Source organism: Haliotis rubra, unplaced genomic scaffold (assembly GCF_003918875.1).
Source record: "Haliotis rubra isolate DU_JTF1 unplaced genomic scaffold, ASM391887v1 Scf307, whole genome shotgun sequence".
NCBI lineage: Eukaryota > Metazoa > Mollusca > Gastropoda > Lepetellida > Haliotidae > Haliotis > Haliotis rubra.
Window position 1 is genome coordinate 791,798 of NW_025766977.1, and position 14,794 is coordinate 806,591.

Genomic DNA, 14,794 nt, shown 5'->3' on the forward strand with positions numbered 1-14,794 from the left:
AAACAGAACTACTCGGTAACATGGCATCGCCAAACAATACTTCACTTCCAGTGGAGATCTAGTTTAAAACGTCGTCATATGAACGAAATATTCTCAAGCGCGACGTTAACCCAATTTCACCTCACCTCACCTCACCTCACCTCTAGTTTAAAGTATTTGTCAATACCTGATAGCTGTCATGCTTGGTTTGAAGAAGAAAAAACCCCAACAGGCTATTTTTTCATACAATACTACAGATAACCTCATCTTAGAAGTGCATCCAACTCACACATTCTACACCAACAGTTGTTTATCTTATCAACTCGCTCACACAAAAACATGTCAGTACTCCTTCAAAATTATCAGTACACCTCCACTTGCAATATGATGTGTAAGTACACTCACACCCCCAAAAGTTATCTGGAGCCCTGTCACACATTCTACACCAACAGTTGTTTATCTTGTGTACCTTTGTCTATGTTACCAAATATCACTGCTAGACTGGACTCAACTTCCTTTCAGTGGGTTGGTGGACGTTACTCTTTGTGGTCAGCCATTGGACTCTCCATTGCTCTGTCTATAGGTGAGCTGTTCATTATTGGATACTTTAAAGTTTGAAGATGGTTCAGTCTGCACATTTTGACAACAGCAAGCCGTGTTTTGGGCAAAACCATGTAAAATAGCTTTAAATGTTTTCAAACTATTTATAATTTGACGTTATGAAATGGAACATCCACATCTTTGTTCCAAGAAAGATTGAGCTGGTGCATCACTTCATATGCATCCCGCAAAACTATGGTGATCAGTGGGTGAAGGATATTTATCAGAGAATGGAAATTATATAAATGGAAGAATTAAAGATTTTAAGTAATAAATCTGGACCAACCAAACCAGTGATGTAACATGAGTAACTATCCTCATCACTGTAACAGTGATGAGTGAATGAGTGAGTGAACATTTAGCAATATTCCAGCAATATCACGTCAGGGGACACCAGAAATGGGCTTCACACATTCTGCCAATGTGGGGAATTGAACCTGGGTCTTTGGCGTTATAAGCGAAAACTTTAAAGACTAGGCTAGCCCACCGCCCCTATATCAAAGCCTAATGTGATGCAGGTCTTAGATGTGAGACCCCCGAGCATTGCACTTACAAACCTGGAAACATAATTTGATCAGAACCCAGGTTACTGGCATACCAAAGGGAGACAACTCTGGATAATGTCTCTTTCCCCATTGGGCCATCCCTGTGTCTGGATAAGATAGGAAGACAATGTTACTGAATAGAGAATATTAATCAATTAATATTTAAGAATTAATTTTGTGTTTGTACCCTACAGGCATGGATAACTTTGAACAACTGTTGGAAGGAGGTCATTTCATGGATCAACATTTCACTTCTGCACCTCTAGAGCAAAATGTGAGTTTGATGGTACAGATTTCAAACTACCTGCAAATTTGTCACAGGTTTGATGTCGAGTCTTGTACTAAAGCCATGAATTCCCATTGACAGTTGGACACCTATTTTGTTTGCAGAATGTTAGTAGATAATGGATAAGTAATTCAACATTTTCGAATATCAGTAACAATTTTGACATAACATTTGTTATATGTGACCACTTTCTAAAACAACTAGTCACGATATGGCTGCAATATTGCCGCTGTGGCTATAATTGATTTCATCTGATGAGTTTTGCACTGAAAGGATGTTTATTGAAGTAAAGGGGCAGTGGGGTAGCCTAGTGGTTAAGGCTTTGCCTCGTCACGCCGATGACCCGGGTTTGAATCCCCACATGGGTACAATGTGTGAAGCCCATTTCTGGTGTCCCCATCGTGATATTGCTGGAATATTGCTAAAAGCAGTGTAAAACCAAACTCAGTCAGTCAGTCAGTTATTGAAGTAAATATTTGATATATGACGAAGAACCGATGGCAAGACCTTCTCTAATCCAAGATATTGAAGGTGATACTGATATTCTAGAATCTTGAATAACAAGATCTTTCTGAGACAGGAAGCATTGTAATTGTAATGTGTAATTGGCTGTCCTCTGAACCCTTTGTTTTGTAAGATATTTAACTTAAAGTCACTTGCCTACATATGCAACTTTAAAGATAAAGACTTTCTCTTTAGAAAAGTTGATATCTAAAGAATATGTGTTTGTCTCACAACTGAATTAATTTGGTGAATATTGATCATGTATTTATTTTGGCTTCAAGCTGTGGTGACGTCTATTTCAGATTCCAGTTAATGTCTGTAGAACATTGCATCTCGCAAGTGAATTGATTTTGGTTAAATAATGATGTATCTGTTATGGCTTCAAGTGGCGTTGATATCTTCCATCTCACAATTTAGATCAATTGTTAGGGTTAGGGTTGGTCACTGTCTGATGTCCATTTCAGATTCCAGTTATCCTGGCACTCCTTGGCGTTTGGTACAGCAACTTCTACAAGTCGGAATCCATTGCCCTGCTGCCATATGACCAGGTGGGTTCATCAGATGCCATCTTTGGTCTTTTAGGAAGAGTGGAGGTGGAGTAGCCTAGTGGTTAAAGCGTTCGCTTGTCATGCCGATGACACTGGTTCGATTCCCCATATGGGTACAATGTGTGAAGCCCATTTCTGGTGTCCCCCGCCGTGATATTGCTGGGATATTGCTAAAAGCGGTGTTAAACCATACTAACTCACTCACTCAATGACTCACCACTCATTGACTGTGTTGTACATCTGGTGTTGCAGTACATGAACCGGTTGTTGGTAGAAGTCACTCACTCACTGTGTTGTACGTTGTAATAGCGTAGTTCTTCTGGTGTTGCAGTACATGCACCGGTTGTTGGTAGAAGTCACTCACTCACTGTGTTGCACATCTGGTGTTGCAGTGCATGCACCGGTTGTTGGTAGAAGTCACTCACTCACTGTGTTGTACATCTGGTGTTGCAGTACATGCACCGGTTGTTGGTAGAAGTCACTCACTCACTGTGTTGTACATCTGGTGTTGCAGTGCATGCACTGGTTGTTGGTAGAAGACACTCACTCACTGTGTTGTACATCTGGTGTTGCAGTACATGCACCGGTTGTTGGTAGAAGGCACTCACTCACTGTATTGTACGTTGTAAGATTGTTGTACATCTGGTGTTGCAGTACATGCACCGGTTGTTGATAGAAGACACTCACTCACTGTGTTGTACATGTGGTGTTTCAGTACATGCACCGGTTTGCAGCATATTTCCAGCAGGGTGACATGGAGAGCAACGGCAAGTACGTGACACGGAGTGGAAAGCGTGTGGACTACACCACCGGCCCAATTGTGTGGGGAGAACCAGGAACAAATGGACAGCATGCATTCTATCAACTCATCCATCAAGGTATACACCTGCACTGTGACACCTCTACATACTATACTGTAACACCTGTATGTACTATACTGTAACACCTGCACTGTAACACCTATCTGTACTACACTGTAACACCTGTCTCTACTACACTGTAACACCTATCTGTACTATACTGTAACACCTGTATGTACTACACTGTAACACCTACACTGTAACACCTGTATGTACTACACTGTAACACCTGCACTGTAACACCTGTATGTACTCTACTGTAACACCTGCACTGTTACACCTATCTGTACTACACTGTAACACCTGTCTCTACTACACTGTAACACCTGTATGTACTATACTGTAACACCTGTATGTACTATACTGTAACACCTGTCTGTACTATACTGTAACACCTGTATGTACTATACTGTAACACCTGTATGTACTATACTGTAACACCTGTATGTACTATACTGTAACACCTGTATGTACTATACTGTAACACCTGTATGTACTATACTGTAACACCTGTATGTACTACACTGTAACACCTGTATGTACTATACTGTAACACCTGTATGTAACACTATACACTGTAACACCTGTATGTACTATACTGTAACAACCTGTATGTACTATACTGTAACACCTGTATGTACTATACTGTAACACCTGTATGTACTATACTGTAACACCTGTATGTACTATACTGTAACACCTGTATGTACTATACTGTAACACCTGTATGTACTACACTGTAACACCTGTATGTACTATACTGTAACACCTGTATGTACTACACTGTAACACCTGTATGTACTATACTGTAACACCTGTATGTACTACACTGTAACACCTGTATGTACTATACACTGTAACACCTGTATGTACTACACTGTAACACCTGTATGTACTACACTGTAACACCTGTATGTACTACACTGTAACACCTGTATGTACTATACTGTAACACCTGTATGTACTACACTGTAACACCTGTATGTACTACACTGTAACACCTGTATGTACTACACTGTAACACCTGTATGTACTATACTGTAACACCTGTATGTACTATACTGTAACACCTGTATGTACTACACTGTAACACCTGTATGTACTACACTGTAACACCTGTATGTACTACACTGTAACACCTGTATGTACTACACTGTAACACCTGTATGTACTACACTGTAACACCTGTATGTACTACACTGTAACACCTGTATGTACTACACTGTAACACCTGTATGTACTACACTGTAACACCTGTATGTATATACTGTAACACCTGTACCTACACTGTAACACCTGTATGTACTACACTGTAACACCTGTATGTACTACACTGTAACACCTGTATGTACTACACTGTAACACCTGTATGTACTACACTGTAACACCTGTATGTACTACACTGTAACACCTGTATGTACTATACTGTAACACCTGTATGTACTACACTGTAACACCTGTATGTACTACACTGTAACACCTGTATGTACTACACTGTAACACCTGTATGTACTACACTGTAACACCTGTATGTACTACACCTGTAACACACCTGTATGTACTACACTGTAACACCTGTATGTACTACACTGTAACACCTGTATGTACTGTACTGTAACACCTGTATGTAACACCTGTATGTACTACACTGTAACACCTGTATGTACTACACTGTAACACCTGTATGTACTACACTGTAACACCTGTATGTACTACACTGTAACACCTGTATGTACTATACTGTAACACCTGTATGTACTACACTGTAACACCTGTATGTACTATGTACTGTAACACCTGTATGTACTACACTGTAACACCTGTATGTACTACACTGTAACACCTGTATGTACTACACTGTAACACCTGTATGTACTACACTGTAACACCTGTATGTACTATACACTGTAACACCAGTATGTACTACACTGTAACACCTGTATGTACTACACTGTAACACCTGTATGTACTACACTGTAACACCTGTATGTACTACACTGTAACACCTGTATGTACTACTACACTGTAACACCTGTATGTACTACACTGTAACACCTGTATGTACTACACTGTAACACCTGTATGTACTACACTGTAACACCTGTATGTACTATACTGTAACACCTGTATGTACTACACTGTAACACCTGTATGTACTACACTGTAACACCTGTATGTACTACACTGTAACACCTGTATGTACTATACTGTAACACCTGTATGTACTACACTGTAACACCTGTATGTACTATACTGTAACACCTGTATGTACTACACTGTAACACCTGTATGTACTATACTGTAACACCTGTATGTACTACACTGTAACACCTGTATGTACTACACTGTAACACCTGTATGTACTACACTGTAACACCTGTATGTACTACACTGTAACACCTGTATGTACTACACTGTAACACCTGTATGTACTACACTGTAACACCATTATGTACTACACTGTAACACCAGTATGTACTACACTGTAAACACCTGTATATGTACTACACTGTAACACACTGTAACACCTGTATGTACTACACTGTAACACCTGTATGTACTACACTGTAACACCTGTATGTACTACACTGTAACACCTGTATGTACTACACTGTAACACCTGTATGTACTACACTGTAACACCTGTATGTACTACACTGTAACACCTGTATGTACTACACTGTAACACCTGTATGTACTACACTGTAACACCTGTATGTACTACACTGTAACACCTGTATGTACTACACTGTAACACCTGTATGTACTACACTGTAACACCTGTATGTACTACACTGTAACACCTGTATGTACTACACTGTAACACCTGTATGTACTACACTGTAACACCTGTATGTACTACACTGTAACACCTGTATGTACTACACTGTAACACCTGTATGTACTACACTGTAACACCTGTATGTACTACACTGTAACACCTGTATGTACTACACTGTAACACCTGTATGTACCTGTATGTACTATACTGTAACACCACACTGTAACAATGTACTACACTGTAACACCTGTATGTACTACACTGTAACACCTGTATGTACTACACTGTATACTGTAACACCTGTATGTACTACACTGTAACACCTGTATGTACTACACTGTAACACCTGTATGTACTACACTGTGTACACTGTAACACCTGTATGTACTACACTGTAACACCTGTATGTACTACACTGTAACACCTGTATGTACTACACTGTAACACCTGTATGTACTACACTGTAACACCTGTATGTACTACACTGTAACACCTGTATGTACTACACTGTAACACCTGTATGTACTACACTGTAACACCTGTATGTACTACACTGTAACACCTGTATGTACTACACTGTAACACCTGTATGTACTACACTGTAACACCTGTATGTACTACACTGTAACACCTGTATGTACTATACTGTAACACCTGTATGTACTACACTGTAACACCTGTATGTACTACACTGTAACACCTGTATGTACTACACTGTAACACCTGTATGTACTACACTGTAACACCTGTATGTACCTGTACTGTAACACCTGTATGTACTACACTGTAACACCTGTATGTACTACACTGTAACACCTGTATGTACTACACTGTAACACCTGTATGTACTACACTGTAACACCTGTATGTACTACACTGTAACACCTGTATGTACTACACTGTAACACCTGTATGTACTATACTGTAACACCTGTATGTACTACACTGTAACACCTGTATGTACTACACTGTAACACCTGTATGTACTACACTGTAACACCTGTATGTACTATACTGTAACACCAGTATGTACTACACTGTAACACTGTAACACCTGTATGTACTATACTGTAACACCTGTATGTACTACACTGTAACACCTGTATGTACTACACTGTAACACCTGTATGTACTACACTGTAACACCTGTATGTACTACACTGTAACACCTGTATGTACTACACTGTAACACCAGTATGTACTACACTGTAACACCTGTATGTACTACACTGTAACACCAGTATGTACTACACTGTAACACCTGTATGTACTATGCTGTAACACCTGTATGTACTATACAGTAACACCAGTATTTACTTTACTGTAACACCTGTATGTACTATATTTTAACACCTGTATGTACTACACTGTAACACCATTATGTACTACACTGTAACACCATTATGTACTACACTGTAACAAACCTGTATGTACTACACTGTAACAAACCTGTATGTACTATACTGTAACAAATCTGTAGGATACTCTGGGAATGCAATAAATACATATGTTTCTGCGTCCAGTCTATGCATTTGTGAGAATTCAACACACATTTCTCCATCACGTAACACCCTGTTACATTGCATTACTAAGAATAATTATGTGCAGTCAGATTTAATTACCTTGATTGATGTGAAGATTTACTGGTCTGACATTACAAGACATTGTTAAATGGTAACATGATATCATCAATGATCACATCATCCTGTTCAGTGTATCATATGATCCTGTGATCCCCAGGAACCCGCCTGATTCCCTGCGACTTCCTGATGCCGGTGGAGACCCACAATCCGATACAGGACGGCCTCCACCAAGAGGTGAGTGCTGCTTGGGTCTGAACAACATGCTGACCAACGGATGGTTAGATTTGACCTCACTCTGTAACCCCATATGCAGTGAAAGAAATTTGTAATCTTCAGAAACAATTTGCCTCATGTAAAAGGAGTAGAAATATCGTGTTTTTCAATCTTGTGAAGAAATATGTTTAAACTGAAACTGGGGGGGTGGGGTAGCCTAGTGGTTAAAGCATTGGCTTGCCACGCCGAAGACCAGGGTTCGATTCCCTACATGGGTACAATGTGTGAAGCCCATTTCTGGTGTCCCCCGCCGTGATATTGCTGGCATATTGCTAAAAGCGGCGTAAACTAAACTCACTCACTCATTAAACTGAAACTTCTTGTAATGGCTGCCATGATAGACAACAAAACCATAGATGACTGCATAACACATGACATCATACACAATGTACTCTAGCAGGTATTGTTACAACAGTGGATTGTCAGGTCCAAACTTGATTATTTACAGACCACCATCATATAGCTGGAATATTGCTGAGTGCAGTGTTGAAGTGACAGAAGTTAAAGTGTTACCTTTCCAGCAAAGTACCTATGAATATTTATTCCATGGACAACACGTGTGTTCCAGATCCTGCAAGCCAACTTCCTGGCACAGACAGAGGCTTTAATGAAAGGCAAGACCCGAGAAGAGGCGGAGGCTGAACTGAAGACGTCTGGCATGGCGGCTGAAAAGATTGCTCACATCCTGCCCCATAAGGTACTGCCCCATCCTCAGCTTCATTGAATCATTATGGTGTTTTTGCCACTTGTATGAAAAAATATGATTCCCCCCCCCCCCCCCAAGCACATGATGTATAGTCAACAGAAATAGTCAACTTCCCTCCTGTCTGTCTGTCTGTCTGTGTGCATACATGCATTGTTGTCCCCCGCCGCAACGCGGAACGGGGAACTATGTATTCAGCGGCGTCCGTCCGTATGTACGTCCCGATTCTTGTTAACGTGATATCTCATGAACTGTTGTACCCAATGTCTTCAAATTTGGTGACGGCCTACATTGGGGGATTACCCAGACATCATTCGATTTTGGTGACCTTGACCGTATTTTCAAGGTCACCACGACACTTTGACCACTTTTGAAACCCTTGTTAACGGGGTATCTCATGAACTGTTGTACCCAATGTCTTCAAATGTGGTGACAGCCTACAGTGGGGGATTACCCAGACACCAGTCACCACGACACTTTGACACTTTGACCACTTTTGAAACCCTTGTTAACGCAGACACCAGGTATCTCATGAACTGTTGTACCCAATGTCTTCAAATGTGGTGACAGCCTACAGTGGGGATTACCCAGACACCAGACACCTTTGACCACTTTTGAAACCACTTGTTAAGGGGTATCTCATGAACTTTGACTTCAAATGTGGTGACAGCCTACAGTCCAGGGGATTACCCAGACAAGTCACCCTTTGTTGACCACTTTTGAAACCCTTGTTAACGCGGTATCTCATGAACTGTTGTACCCAATGTCTTCAAATGTGGTGACAGCCTACAGTGGGGGATTACCCAGACACCAGTCACCACGACACTTTGACCACTTTTGAAACCCTTGTTAACGCGGTATCTCATGAACTGTTGTACCCAATGTCTTCAAATGTGGTGACAGCCTACAGTGGGGGATTACCCAGACACCAGTCACCACGACACTTTGACCACTTTTGAAACCCTTGTTAACGCGGTATCTCATGAACTGTTGTACCCAATGTCTTCAAATGTGGTGACAGCCTACAGTGGGGGATTACCCAGACACCAGTCACCACGACACTTTGACCACTTTTGAAACCCTTGTTAACGCGGTATCTCATGAACTGTTGTACCCAATGTCTTCAAATGTGGTGACAGCCTACAGTGGGGGATTACCCAGACACCAGTCACCCGACACTTTACTTTTGAAACCCTTTGACCACTTTTGAAACCCTTGTTAACGCGGTATCTCATGAACTGTTGTACCCAATGTCTTCAAATGTGGTGACAGCCTACATTGGGGGATTACACAAACAGCAGTCAGTTTTGGTCACCTTGACCTTATTTTCAAGGTCACCGTGACAATTTGAACACTTTTCAAACTCTTGTTAACGTGATATCTCATGAACTGTTGTACCCAATGTCTTCAAATTTGGTGACAGCCTACATTGGGGGATTACGCAGACACCTTATCTTCAAGGTCACCATGACACTTTGACCACGTTTCAAACTCTTGTTAACGCGATATCTCATAAAACGTTGCACCCGATGTCTTCAATTATGTTGACAGCCTACATTGGGTGATTATGCAGACACCAGTCATTTCAGGCTTCTTGCATGTGACCCAAAAAACCCAGTAGTAGATGTGTTATATTCCATTCTTTAGCGGCGGGGCACACTGCCATATCAGTGGCAAACACTTGTTGGGCCTGTTACAGCTGGGACACTGACACTGACACATGTGTCTCAGACTCAACAACTGGCTTTGGTTGGATTCCCAATTCGCCTCAATTGTTTTCTTAAATTTGTCAGTACCTGTGCTGCTGCAAAGATATTTTATAGAAAGGGTCCTAGCTGCCCTCAAAGAATACAAGATGGATATTGCCTATGGTGTCCATATTTTGCAGGTGTTTGAAGGCAATCGTCCCAGCAATTCCTTCATCTTCCAGAAACTCACACCCTTCATGCTTGGAGTTCTCATAGGTACGTACACAGCTGCTAGGGCTCGAACAGTCTCCGCAAGCCAACTTGTCCTGAAGGCCTACAGATAACATTTTGTACTCATCATGCAATATGTTTACTAGCACCCTTAAATTATTTGCAGTAATTATTACCTTATTCTGCAATTATTGTTATGTTTCCTGTACAAATGTTTCTTTTGCTTTGACATTTAAACCTGAGTAACAAGTCGCCAGCTCCAAAAATAATATATGATAATATGATATAACTACCTTTGGAAACAGTAGCCAAGTATACTGTCCTTTTTTTAACTAAGCGAGATGTATTTCATGTGAGATATGAAAACTTTTTTTTTTTTTTTAAATTATTAGTAGCCTAGTGGTTAAAGCATTGGCTCGTCACGCCGAAGACCCGGGTTTGAATCCCCACATGGGTACAATGTGTGAAGCCCATTTCTGGTGTCCCCTGCCATGATGTTGCTGGAATATTGCTAAAAGCGGCGTAAAACCAAACTCAGTCAGTCAGTTAAATTATTAGGGATAACAGAAAAAATAGAATTAAGTTCTCGATCAGTGTCTCATTTCGCAGCTTATATGCACTGCTACTTGTTAGGTTCATGGCCGGGAAGGCTAAAATCGTGACGCTTCTCAGTTCAATGAGCGTAACGTAGCCTTCACGGTACTTGCAATGCAATGTTATGGCTGAATGAACACGGCTGGCCTCACTCGGAGGCTCTGACAAATTACAAAGAAACCAGGATTAACAGGGACACTCTTTAATTTGGGCACATATAAAAATATAAATAAAGTTATTTACACATTTTCACGTCTATTCTTCATTATGCAATTTATAAAATATTATTAACCAGTGTACAGATAATGGTAATAAACGAATCGAATACTATAACAATGTTTTGAAAAGATATCTATTTACTCCCGACATGGATTATGCTTCCCGGCACCGTATCTTTAGCTTTGGCGGTGCTCCCCTACTCCCTTGGAAATTAGCTCTCCCGGGAAATCCGAAATATACAATTTTAGCCTTCCCGGGACATCTAAAAAATAAAGTTTAGCCTTCCCGGCACAACACCACTTGTTAATATGAGGGGGTGAGTGAATTTTGTTCCGTCCTTCAAGCAAACTTTCAAAAAAAGTCTGTAAGATTTCTTTACTAAACCTTATAAATTAAGCATGATTTGAATTCCACAAACTTGTACTTTAAATGTTTTTGAAACAACATTTGATTAAAGAATGGGTATTATCTCTGTTTTTCAGCCATGTATGAAATGAAGATCTTCACCCAAGGTGTCATCTGGGATATCAACTCTTTTGATCAGTGGGGGTAAGTGTTGACAAAATACCTATATCCAGAGTCTTCGGAGCATTGGAACAATTGGCAGTTTGATGTCTTGAGAATCTTGGGCAAGTTCTGATAAAACTGGAAATAATTCCAGTGAGATGAGTTAATTGCACTTTACACAGGAAATCAGTGAAAAGCATGATGCCTTGAGAATTGTGGGAAAATTGTGATAAAACCGGAAATATTATCATGGAAATGAATAAGGGAACACATGAAAGCAGAGATGCCAATCCTCCTGGTGGTATGGGGTTTAATGTTCAGGTAGGCTTGCTAATCTCACATCTTCAACATTTGTACAACTGGTAAGGGACTGCATCACGATGCTGACATCTTGGTTTCATGCTTTACACTGATTTCCTGTCTAATAGAGTATTTACTTACTAGACAGGAAATCAGTGAAAGCTGATACCTTTAGAATCTTAGGGAAAGCTCTGATAAAACCGGAAATAATTATAATGAAATAGTAAATACTCATTTTTTGGAATTATTTTCGGTTTTATCAGAGCTTGCCCAAGATTCTCTGTCTAAAGTAAATATCAAGGAAATCAGTGTAAAGCATGAAACCAAAATGTCAGCATTGTGATGCAGTGTCCCCATGACTTCTAGTTAATTTGACCTTGTTTCAGAGTTAGGTGCGGTGGGGTAGGCAAGTGGTTAAAGTGTTCGCTAGTCACGCTGAAGACCTGGGTTCGATTCTCCACATGGGTACAATGTGTGAAGCCCATTTCTGGTGTCCCCCACTGTGCTATTGTTGGAATATTGCGAAAAGAGCATAAAACTAAACTCACTCCCTCACTGTTTCAGCGTTGAGCTGGGCAAGCAGCTTGCCAAGGTGATCCAGCCAGAACTGAGAGGCCCTAACCCAGTGAACACTCATGATTCCTCCACTAATGGGCTTATCAACTTCTTCAAATCTCACAGGAAGTGACTACAGTTACCTCCCATAGCTATGACCTCCACTGAGGTCAAACCAGACTGTCCTTATCCATGTAACCTTTGAAGTACTCCTACAGGGTAGAATGTCTTTGCACATTTGTTAAGTTTCACCTTATTCTACGCACTACTCTTATCAATTTACGCCAGAGATCACATACTAACTTAAAATACTTCTTTGTTTCTTACCTTCTTTCACCAGCTCAATCTAACTGTGCACATTTCCTCATTCAGAATATTCATTCTGTAAACATTGTGATAATTTGAGAAAAGATTTTGTAATGGTTTTAGATTATTAGGAGCAGATATCTGAATGTTTTATTTAATACAATCAGTGCTATTTGATGGAATACTAGATATATTTTGTTGTATATTTTTTATGAAATCCACCGAAAGGGCTAAAACCACTTAAGTTGATTAAATGAATTAACAATTGACAACTTTTGTTGATATCAACCATCAGCTAGTTGATCTAACCAAAGCTTTTGTTATCACAACATCCATCAACTAAATCATCCAACCAGCGGTTGACAACTACAGTTGATCAAATCAACCATCAACTAGTTTTTCAAGTCAACTGTCCTCCAAGAAGGCAAGCAGTCATTTGTGACTGTCAGTTGCATTTATGTAGGTGGTGTAGGGCATTGGAAGATATGGCATTTATCATTGGGTAGAGGTTTAGAATAATGCGGCTTGTTTTTCAGCTTCAAGCATAACAGACTAATTCCAGATGTATCCATGGCTTGTCTCTCGTGTTAACTGTCTCGTTCATGTCAGTTTGTGATTGCAGGGACATCATCAAAAGTCTGTGAGATTGCTAGTTTGAAAATTAAAAATATTAAAATTTAAAAACCAAAATGCAGGATGTGATGTACATGACATACAGAATGGATGCAGTAATGACTGATTCTAGCCGATGAAGACCTTTGCAACTGGTGTGGGACGATGTGGTAGGGATGGGACGATTCATCAGCTGCCAATATGACTAAGGTGTTGTCGGTTGACGTATTGATTTGTGGAGTTGCTTAGTTATTGATAAACCGCAACGTGGCTGTCTGCAGGAAATTTGATTACATTTACTGCGGTAGTTTCACTCATGAAATTATCAGTTTGTGTCATTCTTACTGTATCATGATACATATTGTATCAAGATATGAATTTGTGTATCATCCTGGCCCCATGTACACATGATAGCTTACAGAATCTCACCGTTGGCAGTTTCATGTAATTATAAAGTGCAGATGTGATGTTATTGTAAAGAGCCAAAGAGGCTTCCTGTTACTGCCTGTTCAAAAAAGTTTAGAAGTCACTGTTACCTGCAATAAACTGAGTGGGAAATCATATTTGTTGTTCAGTTCTGTAAATAATGGACTTTGATAGTTTACCAACGGCTCCACCATACTTGTCAGACTTTCTCCAGGGTTACGGTCCATAGGAGTCTTCCTTCCGAGTCCCAGCATCTGGACACATAGGAGTCTTCCTTCCGAGTCCCAGCATCTGGACACATAGGAGTCTTCCTTCCGAGTCCCAGCATCTGGACACATAGGAGTCTTCCTTCCGAGTCCCAGCATCTGGACACATAGGAGTCTTCCTTCCGAGTCCCAGCATCTGGACACATAGAGTGCTCAGGAGTCTTCCTCCCAGCATCTGGACACAGATGCTTTTCTTTTGCAGCTTCATTACAATGGAACGGTCTTGCCCATGAACTCTTACTTCTCTAACCTGTTCCACCTTCAGAACTGCTCTCAAGACTGTCAATTTCGTCTTGCTTTTGACTGAACTGCCCTGGGTGTGCTTAGAGCATGATACTGAGCATGGATATGCAATACAAATTATCTATTCTCATCATTATTTTATTACACATCATTATCCCCCTCCACGAAGTGGGAGGGGGATATT

At 40.4% G+C, this 14,794-nt stretch overlaps 1 protein-coding gene across 1 annotated transcript in view; it reads left to right on the forward strand.

Annotated features, from left to right (window-relative positions):
* Positions 1-14,236, forward strand: part of LOC124282929 (glucose-6-phosphate isomerase-like) — a 33,147-nt gene extending 18,911 nt beyond the window's left edge. The window contains exons 9-17 of the mRNA XM_046718980.1: positions 502-562; positions 1,319-1,398; positions 2,379-2,462; positions 3,178-3,340; positions 7,845-7,921; positions 8,529-8,657; positions 10,552-10,627; positions 11,878-11,944; positions 12,767-14,236. Coding sequence (XP_046574936.1) covers positions 502-562; positions 1,319-1,398; positions 2,379-2,462; positions 3,178-3,340; positions 7,845-7,921; positions 8,529-8,657; positions 10,552-10,627; positions 11,878-11,944; positions 12,767-12,890 — 861 coding nt within the window. The 3' untranslated portion in view covers positions 12,891-14,236. The remainder of the gene's footprint in view (positions 1-501; positions 563-1,318; positions 1,399-2,378; positions 2,463-3,177; positions 3,341-7,844; positions 7,922-8,528; positions 8,658-10,551; positions 10,628-11,877; positions 11,945-12,766) is intronic.
* The last annotated feature ends 558 nt before the right edge of the window (positions 14,237-14,794 follow it).